This window comes from Pomacea canaliculata, linkage group LG7 (genome assembly GCF_003073045.1).
Source record: "Pomacea canaliculata isolate SZHN2017 linkage group LG7, ASM307304v1, whole genome shotgun sequence".
Classification (NCBI taxonomy): domain Eukaryota; kingdom Metazoa; phylum Mollusca; class Gastropoda; order Architaenioglossa; family Ampullariidae; genus Pomacea; species Pomacea canaliculata.
The window spans coordinates 18,297,081-18,312,744 of record NC_037596.1 but is presented as its reverse complement, the minus strand read 5'-3'; the positions used below and the strand labels follow the sequence as shown (position 1 = coordinate 18,312,744).

The 15,664-nt window shown below is 44.0% G+C and overlaps 1 protein-coding gene across 1 annotated transcript; it reads left to right on the top strand.

The window, feature by feature from the left end:
- The first annotated feature begins 482 nt into the window (after positions 1–482).
- Positions 483–15,141, top strand: LOC112567492 (monocarboxylate transporter 14-like). Its single transcript, XM_025244185.1, has 8 exons — positions 483–1,380; positions 6,680–7,376; positions 8,038–8,181; positions 8,923–9,167; positions 9,523–10,279; positions 10,718–10,897; positions 11,113–11,238; positions 11,679–15,141. Exons 2-8 carry the CDS (start codon positions 7,067–7,069, stop codon positions 12,011–12,013), a joined length of 2,097 nt encoding a protein of 698 aa, XP_025099970.1. The 5' UTR covers positions 483–1,380; positions 6,680–7,066; the 3' UTR covers positions 12,014–15,141.
- The last annotated feature ends 523 nt before the right edge of the window (positions 15,142–15,664 follow it).

The following is a 15,664-nucleotide window of genomic DNA, read 5'->3' as shown; positions in this document are numbered from 1 at the left end:
AACAAATATTGTGTTCGTTACGAGAGTGAAGCGTTCCAGCCCTCGGGGCTATCTTTTTCTGATGTCCATCTCCCTTCCCCTCTCTGCTTCACCTTCCCTAACCTCCCGATGTCAAGCACCGTTCAACAGATAAGTGAGTGAGGTGAGGAAATCATGCTGACCTACAGGTGTCACGACGCCATTTTTCTCATCAGCAGGATTATTGGTTTCCTCTCTGTTATCGGTCAGTGTGATGCTCTATGTGTATAAGAGATGTAAGAAAATGTAGCCAGAAAAAAATATTGCTGTTTGTTTGTCTTGGGACTCGACGCCGTCACTAAGCCATGATTAGAGACGTCACGTGACCGGGATCAGATATCTCTCTCACACATACAAAAAACATGTCGAAAGTGTGTGAATAATTCAATCACTCAGCAGACCCAGTAGTGGGAAAGTCGGTGATACAGGTGTGAAACACTACTGTGACCGGGTAATCACTGGAGCCAACAAGGGGCTCACAGCAGGCGCTCGTGTTCCGTCGGCAGGGTAGAAGTGATCCGTTGGAGTTTACTTACATACACGTCAGTAAGTGGATTAAAGTGGATTTTTGACTTTACATGCATTGAAAAAGGATCTGGAGAAACTGAAACCCGTACTTCAACCTGTACAGCTTCTCAAACTGTCATTTTCTTGCTGACTGAGCTCAGTTTTGCAAGGTCAAGCGAGGTTGATAACTTATCTAATCTGCGATGTGCATGCAAGTGATTAATTGCCAGGACAACTCGACAGTTCAAGTCTCCAGATAGAAATAGTTCGTGTTCGCACAAAGAGAATGTGGGGAGGAAAGTTAATTAACAGCTTTTTTCAGTGGCCGCAATTTCTTCCATCTTCCTTGAAGTTTCTTTCCACGAGCGACCTTTGCACTCGCACGGTGCACGTGCCCTCAGCTGCAGACCTTACCCTCCGACCCCTGGCCTGTGACGTCAGCTGACCTAGATGTGCTGTGGCAAGCGGTGCGATCAGCTGATGGGCTGGCAGTCGTACAACCTGCAAACTGCGAGGACACATCGCACACACCTTCGTGTCCTGGCTGTGTCTCGCGCCTGCTAGTGTCAAAGTGTCGGAGGAGCTGGTGGAGGAGTCGTCTGCACGAGAGGAACGTGAAAGCCAGTGGAATTGTCGTCTGCTCTTCCTTAACGCCGAGCGGTCGTCTGCTTTTTTTGTGCACCGAGCCATCGTCTGCTTCAGTGAGTGCAGTGGCCGCGTGTAGTGTGTTGTGTCTGTGCTGTGCTGACATCACACAGAGAACCGTGTGTGTATGCTGCCAAGAACCGTCCAGGTGCTGACCCTCGAGGAAACAGCAGCGAACTGAATGCACGAGTGGATGCGTGCAGGAGCCTGGTAAGTCACGTGATCGCAGTTTGAAAGTCAAGAGTTCGGGAGTTCAACCCATGGCTGTTGTTGTGCGCGTGCAGCAATTGCTTTCCTGGTTTCTCTTTTATCTCATCACCCCCTGGTGCAGGTTTTGTTCCATTTCCAGTGCAGGAACTCAATCTCGAGAGCATTGACACACACACACACAGAGCAACCTCATTACTGTCATCACGTATCTCATCTTGCTCCTCCTCTCTTGACGTTTGTTTCTCCTTCGAGCATGCTTCCTTCGTCTGTTCGTCTCTCTGTCCGCTTAGTGTGAACTGTCTGTCCTCCATCTCTTGTCCTTCTACAATGACATTCTCTGCCTTACTTTTAAGTCTTGGTTCTTTTTTTTTTTCTGTCTTTCTGACCACAACACCCTGGGAGTCTTACTTTTCACTTTAATGTCATATAACCTCGATATCACTGTGATATAACTTTGCTGACACGGGGTGAAACTCTAACAAAGACCATATAATATTTTTCCTTTCGTTTTCAGTGATGTATATATGTTTCTTACAACATGTGTCTGTAATAGAACACTCACCTGTTGGTGACTACCACCGTGGTAAACCTATAATGTTTGTTATATCGGGGGTAAAGGCGGATGAGAAAAAGAGTTCTAGTCATTGGAAGTAGACGAGAAATACCTGGCAGTAAATAAAACACAGGACCTACTAATGTCTGGTGTCACCACGGTGTCGTCTAACAGTTTCTGGCGGCGCCCCCAGCGGTGTGTCCCTACCCCCCATCTGGGACTGACCGAGTTTAGGACCTCATGGTGTCTTTCACAAGGTGACAGAGAGAGAGAACTTGTGTTCACAGTGTCTTGTTCTGTTCCAGGGGTGGGGGAGTGAGGCAGGGGGAGTGTGTGTGTGTGTGGGAGGGGGAGAAGAGGTTTAAGGGGCGGGTGTTCAGTCTCGTGCACTTTATTACGAAGTTCAACGCCCGATTGTCCCATATTTTTTCAGACTTCTTGTCTGTCTGTCTGTCTCCCGGTCCTTCTGTCAGTCTGTTGGTTTGTGATAACCAGCCATTTTGCAATCAACGAATATATTTATATATACGAATATATTTCATATACAGAATCGCCTCGTACAAAATTAAATGGTAGATTGCTTTGTAACTGTACTCCTTCTCTTAATATTAGTTCTAAACATTCGAGTACAGATTTGGACACTCCTTTTATCATTTTAGCGAGCTCCCCTTCCTAAATGCATCTTTATAATCGAGTCGAAAAGGAAAATAGCGGAGGGTTAGTGGGAGGGAGAGAGGAAGAGGAAAGTCTCATCTGGTTTTTTTTTTTTCCATGTACAATGTGATGACATTAACTCTAGTTTGTGTACTAAACTACTGCTTGCTATCATCCCAACTGGTTGAAGGAGAGAGGAGAGAGACAGAGACAGCAGTTTGGCCCCAGCGTCAACAATAGGCGATTGACTAGCGAGGTCAAGGGTCGTGGATAGGAGCGGAGCGCGTGCTTGCCCTCGCTGACCTTGAAACGGTGGGCGTGGCGTGCATCTGCCGGAAGATGACGACCAGACGCTGAGTCTGAGAACTCTTTATTCTTATGCACACACTCACACACAGTCTCTCTCTCACACACACATTCAGATATCGCGAGAGACCGTTTGTGTGTGTGTACGCGCGCGTATGCATGTGTAAATGTGTCCAAGTGTGTGTATGTCTACTCGCGTGCGTGTGTGAGAGAGAGAGACTCTGAGAAAGCTTGCTACAAGGGAGAATCATACGCGCATACCGTCTAACGGCTGTGTGTCAGTCAGTCTGGTTGACTGCCCGGCATCACGAACTCACGTGCAAGCTAAAACACTCGCCAACCCTCCGCCTCCCCGCATCCCAGTCTCTGTCTCTCCCACGCGCATCTCTGCGCACACAATATCCATCTTTGTCCGTTTGAGATCCTTGACCAGCCCCAGCTACTGCCCTTCAGAAGTTCAATTGTTTACATGACTCAGTTTCCATGCCATCATCATCATTTAGCGAGGGCAGCGACTTTCCTAGAAAAAACACTCCGCGCGACTCACTGGCGTCAGTGCAAGAGTGCACACAGGCGCGTGCGAGTGTAAATAGTGCATGATGCTCCCTCCAGCCCACGACAGGCCGCTGATACTGGTTGGTAGAAAGTGGGTGGATCGGAGAATGAGATGTAAACCTCACGCCCTTGACTTACTTTAGGGTTAGATGAGAGCATCTCACAGCCGCAAATCTCAAACTGTTTATTACGAATGTCTGAATGAAGTCGTGGTAGCGGTTGCTGCTGCCTTTCCAGTTCTGTCGCGTGCTGGTCAGTGATAAAAAGTATTACCATCAGTGCTACTACGACTACAACACCCACGTCACCATAAAGATCACCACCATACTTGATTTGTGACTGTGCACCTGTATCCAGCTGCTGCAACGGTTGCTTCCACAAAATGTGTTCGCGGAGATTTTAGGGAGAAATAAAAAAAGAAAAAAACAAGCGGAAGATATTAATAAGCACGAGGGCGACAACCTGAGGTCACTGGCAGCTTGTTCAGCTTCCTGCTGTGCATCTCGTTGCGCTGCGCTATCACGGGTTTCGATCAGTTTTTCTCTCCCTTCCCCTTCTCCCTCCCCCCTCATCCACCATCTGCGCACCCCGCGACCATAAACCGCCATGTGTTGACTCCTTTGTTTACAGGATGTGACCTCGTTAACAGTTACTGCGTCACGATGGTGTGCTGACCAAAGACGAAGCTGCTTGTCGTCAACTTGTGATTGTCGTTGTTAACAAGCAAAGGGAGGGTGGAGCTGGCGAGGGAGGGAAGCAGGTGTCTGATGAGTAGGTGAACGTGAGTGCTCGAGAGTCAGCGAGGGCATGGTCAAGACACTAACCGACTGACCATGGAATAAGTGGAAATAACATCGGTACATGCAGAGATAACCTAACTGATGTTTGTTCACACTCACACACACACTAGCATAGTTGAAGAAACACGACACAGGTAAGAACATACTCCAGAACACTCATATCCACAAACACCCGTGTGTTTGTGTGTCCGCGCGCGCGTCTGTTTACGTGTGCTGGTTACTAATTGAATACCAACAGGTAGGAATGTAGGGATCATGGTGAAGGTCGGGACTGGTTATCGACTGACCTTTGTGCTGTAGTTAAAAGTCAGGGGTCACATTCCCCTGGCTTTACTCCATCTAAATCGGGAGACGTTTACCATTTGATAATGAATGGTTGATGCTTCGCATGTGCGTGATCGTGCGCGTGCGCATGCACATATGGGAATCTGGAATCACCATCATTGATGAATATGCAAACCTGTTGAGCTTTGCGTCCAGAAATCGAGTTTTCTAAACACTGCTAATAAACACTACAATCAGGGACAGAAAACATCGACCAGTCTTTATAAATGATCTCCCTTCTCTTTGTTTCTCCTCCTGCCTCACTCACACTTTTTGCCATCATGTCTCCTACCTGTCTTGTGTTCTCTCCTGCCTCTAGCTGCTCCACACCTGCCATGAACTCCACGCCATTGTTTACCTGTACTATGTTGTCCGTCACAGGTGTTAGTGAAGTATCACAATAAGGCACAGGTGATAGTTACAATATTCACATTTGAAATTCTCATGAAGTTTTGAGGCGGAACTGTGGTTTTTTATTTGTCAACCTATGGAAGACATGAAGGTAGCACAAGGTGACTTCAAGGACAATCAAGAGAGACATTGAAACAGTTGCTGATGAGGTTGATGAGGATGTTTGATTATCGCTTGTTTCTGCTGTTGCAAGCTTTGACACATCTGTGTCACATACCACAGTCCACAGATCCGACGCAAACATACCCAACATACGCACAAATACACAAAATATCAACACAAACACACTCACGCGCAGGCGTGCACATACGCATGCATGAACTTACAGACATACACAGGGACACACACACAGAGATTCAGCATGCGTTGATTTACCGATGAACAGACATACTCGTCTAACTGGTGTATGTATAATTATATATAGGCTTTATAAATACCGGCCCACAACTCTTGGCAATGTCTCGACCCTGCTATTACTTACACCACCCGACACCTACTTCTAGTGTTACGGGTGGCCTGTAAGTGTGCTTCAGATGACGCAATGTTGTGGCAACGACTCGCGCACCAACACACACAGACACCAACAGACACACACACCACACACACACCCCACAACAGATACACACACACCCCCAACAGATACACACACACACACACACACACACAGACACACACACCTGGCTAACTGACTGACACCTGCAGGCTAGTCCAGGTAGCGGGATTAGCTCAAGCGTCACATCACTGCTTCGTGTTTTGACAGTTTTCCAGATAACAAAGACAGAGCTCACCTGGACACGATGTTGTTGCTGTAGCTTTTATTTGATTATTGTTTACGAGGTGTGCATGTGAGACTGAACAGTAGCCACCTGCCAGGCATTATGACAACCGCGTGGAGTCGTCAAAACTTTTTCTGAATAATTGATAAGTAAAGGTTAATATTATCTGATTTTTTTTTATCAAGCGCTTGAAAAACTCAAGTGTTTGTAGACTAAAAGCGACACGTGACCACAGACCTGTTGGTGCTGCAGCCGGTGTCAGGTTGAGAGGGAGGAGGCGAGTGTGTATGAGGGGAGGAGGAATTGACTCTGTGGAGCATGACGTAGGCTGCAGATATAAATAAGCAACACCTATACTTACCTGGCCTCGTGCCCTCACCCACGTGATCACATGTTTCCTGCGACATAAAGTAGTGCAGATGGTGTAGAGCAGGACGGGACCACAAGAACCTGGCAGACTTCTCCGCACATTCGTTAGGAGGTGTAGAGTGCAATAGTGTTAGCACACCTGCAGCACACAGGTAGGACACGACTTCCATGACACACTCACTCCTTATACTCTCTTTCTTCACCGCATTCACCCACAATGCCAACCCAACATAGGGTCCTTGATAAATACAACTTCAACTCGACTGCTCAAACTCAACATAGATACAAATATATTTTCGGGTCAACGTGAGATATTTGTTATCTGTCGTCCTGTATGTTACATTCCAACACAACCTCGGTGACAGTTCAAGTTAACCCTGCGCCGATGTTCATACACCGAAAGTTTTTATGTTTGTTTGTTGTTGTTTTTGGGGTGTGTGTGTGGGGGGGGTAGTGGTGTACATGACAGATTCACTTGACATTCTAGAGCAGTCAGCTTCATTTTTTTTTCTTTATTTAGTTGCAACGAACCGCATCATTTTTTTTTTCAGGGTGGCGTGACAAGGATCGGGTGCAGACGAGGCGATGACAGGTGTAAAGTCTATCTGGTCACCAAACGACAAGAAGAGCAGCATGAGATTAAACATTGTCTCTTCGTAATCTTGAAGACGATAGATTGGTAGTGAGTGTCGATGACCAAAGGTCCTGCCAGCACTGTCACCTAGCGAAGGACACAGTTCGTGTAGCTGATAATGCTGCTCGACAGATTGCTCCAAGTGTAAGCCACGAGGACAAGAAGGAAAATAACTAGGAACAATTTTTTGTGATAATACGAAAAGTAACTCCCCTGCCTCGGTTGAATGTGAAGGGACAGGTAGTGTCATCTAAATAAATAACATCAGCACTAGCTGCTCCAACGACAGGTCACGGCAGACATCATGGTGAGTAAGAAGGACGGAACTGTCGAGAGAAATATCCTGGACAGGGATATAAGAGAGATCACTCTCGACACCAAAGAGCTGGATGAGGATGATGGAGAGTCGGTGTTGGAGGTCATCCTGCCCCCCGCGCCGGATGGAGGTTGGGGGTGGATGATCGTGCTGGCATCGCTGGTGGCCAACATCATCGTGGACGGCATCACCTACACCTTCGGCATCTTTCTTCCTCGTTTCGAGGAGGCTTTTCAGCAGCCCAAGAGCACCATTGCGCTGGCCGGCTCGCTGCAGGTGGGGACATACCTGTGTGCAGGTGAGTAACTGTTGCTTCGCGTCACGGTTTGTTTACCGACGCAGAGAGACAGTTAAAGATGAAGTAGATGCCGCTTCAGGCGTTAGTCTTACCTCAATGCAGGTGCATTTCTGGGGAAATTAATATCGTAGCCGATGGGTCGTATCCTGTTAAAGCTGTGGTTCTAAGTATGTCACAAGGATGTAGATTAACGGTCGGAAAGGTCACGTGCAACAGAATTAACTGATTAACCTGTCGTATGATCTTCCTTTTTCTCTCTCTCATTGTATTTCCGTCTTTGCATAGTTGTGGATGCGTACGACAGTGTTTGTGTGTGTGTGAGTGTCTGTGTATGTGTACGAGTGTGTGTTTATACTCGTATTTCTGTCTTTATACCGTTTTGTGTGTGTGTGAGAGAGAGAGAGAGCATGCGTGTGACAATGAGTGTTTGGCTCTGTGCATGAGTGAGCATGTGTATGTCTACTTGTTTTAACGGCCATGCCAGTCTGTTTAAACCTCCTTGCGCGCGCGTGTGTGTTTGTGTGATGCATTTATGTGTGTGAACGAGAGCCTGAGTAAGCGTATGAATATTGTATTGCAATATATTTTTATGCAAAGCACACATCTCCAGGAGGAAAGAAAACAAACGAATAAAGGACTTAACTGTGTTTTGTCTGACCAGGTCCAATCGTCAGCGCTTTGACCAACCGGTTCGGGTGCAAGCGGGTGACGATAGCCGGAAGTATCATCGCCAGCTTTGCTTTTATCATCAGTATGTTCTCGCCCTCCGCTGACATCCTCATACTCACATATGGAATAATTGGAGGTACGGCATGTCTGTCCATCTGTCCACCTCTCCGTCCATTATGATTGTCAGTTTTGTCTCTTCTGTCTTCCCCTTAAATTTGCTGATTTATCCGCCTTATCTTTTTCTCATCCATTCTTCTATCTGTCTCGACTCCTCTCTTCTTATTTAAAAAAAAATTCTTAATTTTACTTGACATTCTCTGGGTTCATCGCTATTAATAAATGATTGCACAGGGGAAACAAGCCGCTAATCTCTGTCAGAGAGACAGCAGGATTACTCTCCCTGCATTACCAGCCCCAACATGACTCGCTAATTAAAATTATTGTGTTTTTCTTCTGGTCACAAGTAGCCCTGTAAACTGTTTTGAACAATTAACTTCTACGAACGGCTATTTCAAGAAACTTCTCACACCAGGTTAAGATGTTTGAAGGATATATTTGCTGGCAACATGAGAACTTTGACCTAGCGGCAATAGAATGGTGTAAAGTAGGGGACGATTTTCCAGCTGCAGTCATATTTTTAGACTAACTGTCAGTGAAGCAGAGTTATAGGGCTGGAGTCAAAGGTCAATGCCTTCACGTAGGGCAAGCTCGCTGTTTCTGACCTCGGAGGCTTTGTCGGTCTCGGTCAAAGTACACGTAACTATTGCACTCAGATCATTCTTGAGAGGCCATTGTCTGTCTGTCCGTGCCTGTCCGTGTGTATGTGTGTCTGTTTGTCTGTCCACTTGTCTGTCAAACCATTTCTTGCCATCTACAGGTCTGGGGTTTGGCATGATGTACCTGCCAGCCATCGTTATTGTCGGGTATTACTTCGAGAAGAAGCGTGCCCTGGCCACAGGTATTGCCGTGTGCGGGTCTGGGGTGGGCATGTTCCTGATGGCACCACTGTCCGACTACCTGCTGAGCGAGTTCGGTCTGCGAGGAGCACTGCTGGTGCAGGCAGGCCTCATCCTCAACGGCGTCGTGTGCGGCATGCTCATGCGACCTTTGGCCTTCATGGAGGTGAGAGTGCACGAAGAATTCGAGCTAACGCCACATTGTTCATTCTCACTTGTTAAACACACTCACATACTCGTCAAGATGTGTCCTGTTAGGAAGTGCCTTAATTTACTGCAGTTGGTCATTCATTGGAGAAGGTTGACAATGGAATCATCTGTGCACCTAGCATAATAAGAAGATGAATATTTCATCAGTATCTCTCTTTCATTCTAATTATTCATTGTTTTGTATCTTATTTCTTTATTCAGTCTTTCAATCTATTGATCTAGTAGTCTTTCTATCTGTCTTTCCAGTTAATTAACCTGTAGAATGTAACCATAATTACCATAATGACTAACAATCATGCAGGCGCCATCAGAAGGGGAAGCAGACAGGCAACGGTCCAATCGTGGAGGTGGAGCCCTTAATGATGAACAGTGAGAACGGGCATGAAGACAGGTCCGCAGCCAAGAGCCCTATATACAAACCACCCAAGTCACCCGAAAGACAACCCGTGACCGCAGCAGGGCAGCAATTTAGCTTTTCATCCGTCCCAAACATCGTCTTCTCGTCCACTCGAACTTCAGATAAAGGAGGATCTATGCGGCACACACCCATCAAACGAGCCACCTCTCACAATTTTACAACTGACAAAATCCTCCTGCGCCACGTCGGGAAGGAGGTCACGCCGGAAGTCAAGCAGCCGGCCCAGAAGCCCATCGGTCTCAGCTTCATCGGCCTGTCCGACTTCAGTTTGAACAAAGTTCGCGAGAGGACACACTTGCCCCTTTCGCGCAGGGATATCACCATCAGCGGCGGAAGCGTCCTGCACATCCCGGAGCACAGTGTCCAGGAGTCCTACATCCGCAGCCTGACCAGCATCAAGAGCCAGGGGGCGATGTCCATCAAGTCGGAGGCGGAGCGCATCTTGTGTTCTTGCTTGCCAGAGTCTGTCCGCGAGACCTTGCTGCAGATGCTGGACTTCTCCATCATGAAGAACAAGGCCTACGTTTTCATCCTCATCGGCAACATCTGTGCTATGCTCGGCTTCTATGTGCCCTTCGTGTTTATCCCGGAGAGAGCCATGAAACTGGGCTTTTCCGAAGATAAAGCCGCTTTTCTACTCTCTATCATCGGTATGTTTAATATTTTTATCTTATCTTTCCCTAATTTTCCTCCTCTTGTTGTGCTTTGGCTATTAGTGGTAGAGACCCACATAGATAGTGGCCGTGTGAGCAGTTGAGCGTGTCTAATGTACTAGCATATCGAAAACGAAACCTGCTCTTCTCTTCCACTGTCTCATCTTCCCTGGTCTTCGTTTTCCCAGAAAAAAATTGTTGATAAAAAGACTTTCTGAGGGTTGTTGTTGTTGTTGTTCTTGTTGTTTTAAAGGGTGCACATTTTTTTTCAAACGTTTTTAGTTTGAAGGACTTTTGTTATGAAAGTTTTATTTTTGGTTTGAAGACTTTGCTGCCTTTAGTTTACACATTATGTATGAATTTTAGAGAAATTTGAGGTTAGAGAAGTTGTAGGCTCCTAGATGTCTCCATGTTGTTTGCCTCTTGTTCGGACAGGCATCACCAACACCGTAGGTCGAGTCCTGACCGGAGTACTTGCTAACCTCAACAAGATCGACTCTCTAGTCATCAACAACATCGCCATGCTGCTGTGCGGGGTGACGACCTTCATCTATCCTTTCTGCCAGAGCTATGAACTGCTCTGTTTCATCGCCGCTGTCTTCGGACTGAGCGTAGGTCAGTACTGGGATCGAACAACTTTCAGATGATTCTTGTATACCACTTGTCGATATTCGTAGATGTTTACCGTTGAGTATAAACAATTATTTCTAGCGTCTAAATTTATACTAACTGCTACTAAACAAAGCTGTTTTTCTTTTTATAGACCATCAGGCTGTTGCAGAATTGTCTAATACTGACATCTGTTACTTTTCATCCCACTCTTCCTACAGCTGCCTACATTTCTCTGAGCTCCATTTTGTTGTGCGACATGTTGGGAGTCGAACAGCTGACCAACGCCTTCGGGTTCCTGACGTTGGCCCGTGGCGTGTCCTCCTGTGCAGGTTCGCCTCTTGCAGGTGAGAAGTACTTTCACATACATAGAAACATTTCCAGATGTAAGCCACCTACATATGAATAATATTATACATAAATAACTAACAAATATGGCAAAATAATACAATGAAGGCAAACGTTTCATTACAAATAATACCGTTATCTAAGAAGTCACATGACTAAATGGTAGCCACTGTTTCCAAAAGTATATCTGTGTGCTATTAATAGACGCGTTTCATTCATACCATGTTTGTTGTTTAAAATATTATTCCACAATTTGTTTTTTCTTTTCTTTTTTGTGATAAAGCAAAATCTTGCAGCCTTCTGAATTATGTCTAGAGTTTGCATTTAGGTAAAGGGGTCTGAGCTTTCTTTTCTTTAAATTTTCCAGTAAAAGAATGATTTCTGTGCATGTTTGTGTCCGTACTCGTGCACATGATGTGTGCGTGCTTTGTGTTGCCAGGAGCGATAATCGACAAGACAGGGGACATAGGTCTGGCGTTTTACGTGGGCGGCGGAATGATCGCGCTAGGCGGACTATTTCACTGCATGCTTCACACCCTTGCGTCCGCCAAAAGAAACCGTACATCACAACCACCATTGAGATGGAGGATATCACACCTTGAAACACACGGTGACCTGTTCGTCCTCGTCCGACATGTCCAACGGTTTCTGACAGCCCTGCCGCTGAGGATGACGGACGCTTTTATTGCCGCCGTCGTCAGCGAATGGTGGGAAGAGGGGTTAGGGGGGTGTGTCTACCTGAGACGACACGTGGGTCGCAAGGTGACTCAGTAGGGTGGTCGTGCCAAGTGAAGAAGTACGATCATATCAGTTCTCGAAAATGATTGCTAAATTTGGCGACCGGATCATGCCCATTGATTCATTTTATTATTTCATATTTTGCTGTATTTTTAAAACTTTTTTTTCATTAATTTTATTATGTGGTAAGACATATCTTAAATCTAGTAGACATGCCTCCTTCACTAAAACTAGTGAAATGGAAGGAAAATAATGAAAATATAAAAAAATGGAACCTCTCTCCCTCACTTAGTTTTTAGTACTTTATAAATAATGTAGAAAGAAACAAGATAAACTAATATGGGAAAGAACTAACATATTTAGTTTTTGTGCGGTCTTATTTGTTTCCTGCTTTTCTTGCCCGATAGAGCAAAAAAAAAAAAAAAAAGATTAGGACATCGATTGCATTTGGAAAAGGAAATAACTACATTGAAGCTCTGATACATTTTAAGAATGACTATGGATATAATATTAATTCCTTTACAACAATAATGTTGGGTTTGGCTGAGGTTCATTTACAGATCATTTTGATAATTAGTAATCTCGTAATCACTGTCCGCGTGACCGGATTGATATTGGGGTCAAGGCCAGTGAAGAGACGAAGAGAGTAGTTTGTGAAGGGGAAAAGCAACATTATGGGCTGAGAATAGAAGTGTGTTGCCTGTGTTTAATGGGTCTTATATAATTTTGTTCCATGTGTAAAGTGGTTATCAGGGAAATTCCGTGATTTTTGATGAAAGGAAAACCAAGCAACAAGAGAGGAGGAGAAAGAGAGAGAAGAGAAAGGCATAAAAAAGATGAAGTGGGGAGCATAAGGAGACGGATGTAGTGGAATGTCTGTCAGAGGTCAAGAAATGTTGCTTTGTGCTAGCCTCCTCAAATATTTTCATCTATCAAAAGCTGCTACAAAAGTAGCTCTGCATCTCTACACTTGTTCGACTGAATGTTGCCGTAAATGATGGAAACACTTGTACATATTTTATTTTCCATTATCCATGTCTGTGTTTGTACTTCAAGGGCGGTCATTCACTTTCCGTTTGCTCATGAATCCGTATGGACACATGTAACTGGATGATGATGAAGATGATAATAATAATGATGTAAAAAAAATGGGACAAGGAGATGCCAAACATTTATTTATCTAAGAGCAGGGTGTTGACTGCATTTTAGCAGCATTTTGCTTAGAAGGTGAGTTTGCTTGGGTCCCAACATCACTGTTTACAAGCTTTTTGTGATTCTAGTGTGTGTGCGCGCGCGCTTGCGGGGCATAGCTTGAAAGTTATCAGTTGTACGAGAGGACTAAGTCACGTGAAGTCATTTTAAGTCATCTCTGTTCGTGTGAGAGGATGAACACGCTCAACAAAGAATAGACCGAAGATGTAAATGTTGGAACAATCCACCAGGGTTGGGTCGTATTCGTGCTGCTGTCTGCTTCCAAATAATCTGCTTCACTTTGCTCATTTCCATAATAGCGAAAGTCGATCCATTCCGAAGTCCATTTTATTCTTAATCGACCTCAGCATAATGGTTGTAGACATGTCTTTCAATGAAGTGCCAATGTCGGATAAGAGTGCATGAAGTTCAAACGACCGTAAGAGACAGTGTGGATGGATGAGAGAGAGACAGAGAGAAAAAGAAAGGTGGGAAGACAACTAAAGTGATGTTTTTACAAAATTTTTCAAATATTTTGAAATATTATAAAAATAGGATTTGTATAGCGCATTTCACCACACAGAGCGATGCGCTTCACAAGAGACCAGGGCAGTGGGGAAAGACTCCCTGGGATGTAGTCGTCATAGTAATATAAAACAACCCCAAACCCCACAAAGACCAACATTTTTACTCACACATTTGCATAAATACACGCAAGTTTCTCCGCACATACATTGTAAGTACGACACAATGTGTTGTTCAGTCAAAGCCATCTGTAATAAATAAACAGATGTAAACCAGACTCATCCACATACAAATAAGGTCATTGTAACCTTTGAATTTTGGTTTCTTTTCGTGTAATCTTGATCACCCAGTCATGTTAATATGGTGATGAAAAAAGAAATCCTAATTTAGAGTAAGAAAGAGAAAGATGAAAGAGAGATGTTGCACTTCACGCAAACTTTTGGATGTCCATTAACTTCAAGACAGTGCAGTGATGTTAGTGTGTTTACCTGCAGTCTTTCATGCAACTTGTCTTCTTGCACGGTGAAAGGACTATTCATCCATGATAAGAGTAAAGCGACAAATGCGAAATAATTCAGCAAAAGATGAGCTACACAGCCATCATCAGTGTTTATATATCAGACTTTAATGTCCAAAGCTGAAGTATACTTTCAGCATACAAATCTTGATGAATATATTTGTATATAATTTTATCATGCATGGAAGAAAAAGACTGCAAGAGAAAGAGAGAGAAGCAGATGTATAAGTTGGACCCTTTTCGACACCTACTCTTAAGTTCAGTTTATAAATTTGTATTTTTAAATGCTCTTAATCAATCGTGTTATAAGGTTACTTCCAAAAGTTTTATCGTTTAAATATAATATTTCATTAAAATCATGAAGATCTTTTTAAAGAAGCCCTCGTTCTATTGTGATTAAATTAAGCATAATGTCTTTTTTGAGTAATTAATTCTTAACTTCTTATATTATTGATACCATCATAGTTTTCACCACTTAATATGTGATTCTATGGTCATTATATCATGTTAAGAAATATAGTTTTGTTTGTTGGAGTTTTTTTTTTTTTTTTGATAAACTGAACTTTTATTGTCGCTGTTTATAGAAGCTACTCTTGTTTATGTTGTCAAATTTTTACAGTTTATGAGTTGACATCATTTAATTTACTTTCTTTCGCATTCACATCATAGCTTAAAATTTACGAGGAGTATTTTAATCGCATTTTTACAAAGACATGCATCCTTCTAAAGTCATCAGTCTTCACTGAAAGTTGACCTGCGGGTCAGTGCCTTGAGCCTTTCTTGCTTGTTCACAAATGCCTTGTCAAATCCAGTGTGAAATCTTGCCTTAAAGTCTGTGTGCAAAGTTTATACTCCGCGTGAGACTTGCATGCGATTGTATCGAATGTTTGTCACACCAAAACTCAATAATAAAAAGTCTTACTAATAATGAGTGACTATTTTGTGTTTTTATTGTCATGTAGGATGTAATCACAGCTTTCTTGATGTTCTTCGTGAACTTTGACCTGGTTCAGAAGTTTGGAGAGTGAGAGCACATTTAGTTTTCTTTATGTGTTTCGTGCATTCTCGCATACGGGAATAGATTGATGTCTTCATCAATCGTTTTCTAAAAATAGTTTAATAATTTTTTTTCACAGATTTCGTTGTCTCGAACTCTCTTTCTTAAAAAGGGAGACAACTGCAATTGTGCAGGCGAATGCTTAAGGGACGTGCCATTCGTCACTCGAGCTCTTGATAACTGATGTGTCAGGCACTTGAACTCGACCAGGACTGATAAGAGACGACAACGATTCGATAATCAAGGGCTCTTCACCGTTACACACCTTTCAGCACCTGTTCTCGTCTTCTGGTGGCTCAGCTTCTTGATAAGATTATTGGCGAGATTAAAAAGGAGACTTCGTTAGTGCCATTAACTTGTTAGGCTAATTCAGACTGCGAGGACATTAAAATTACGA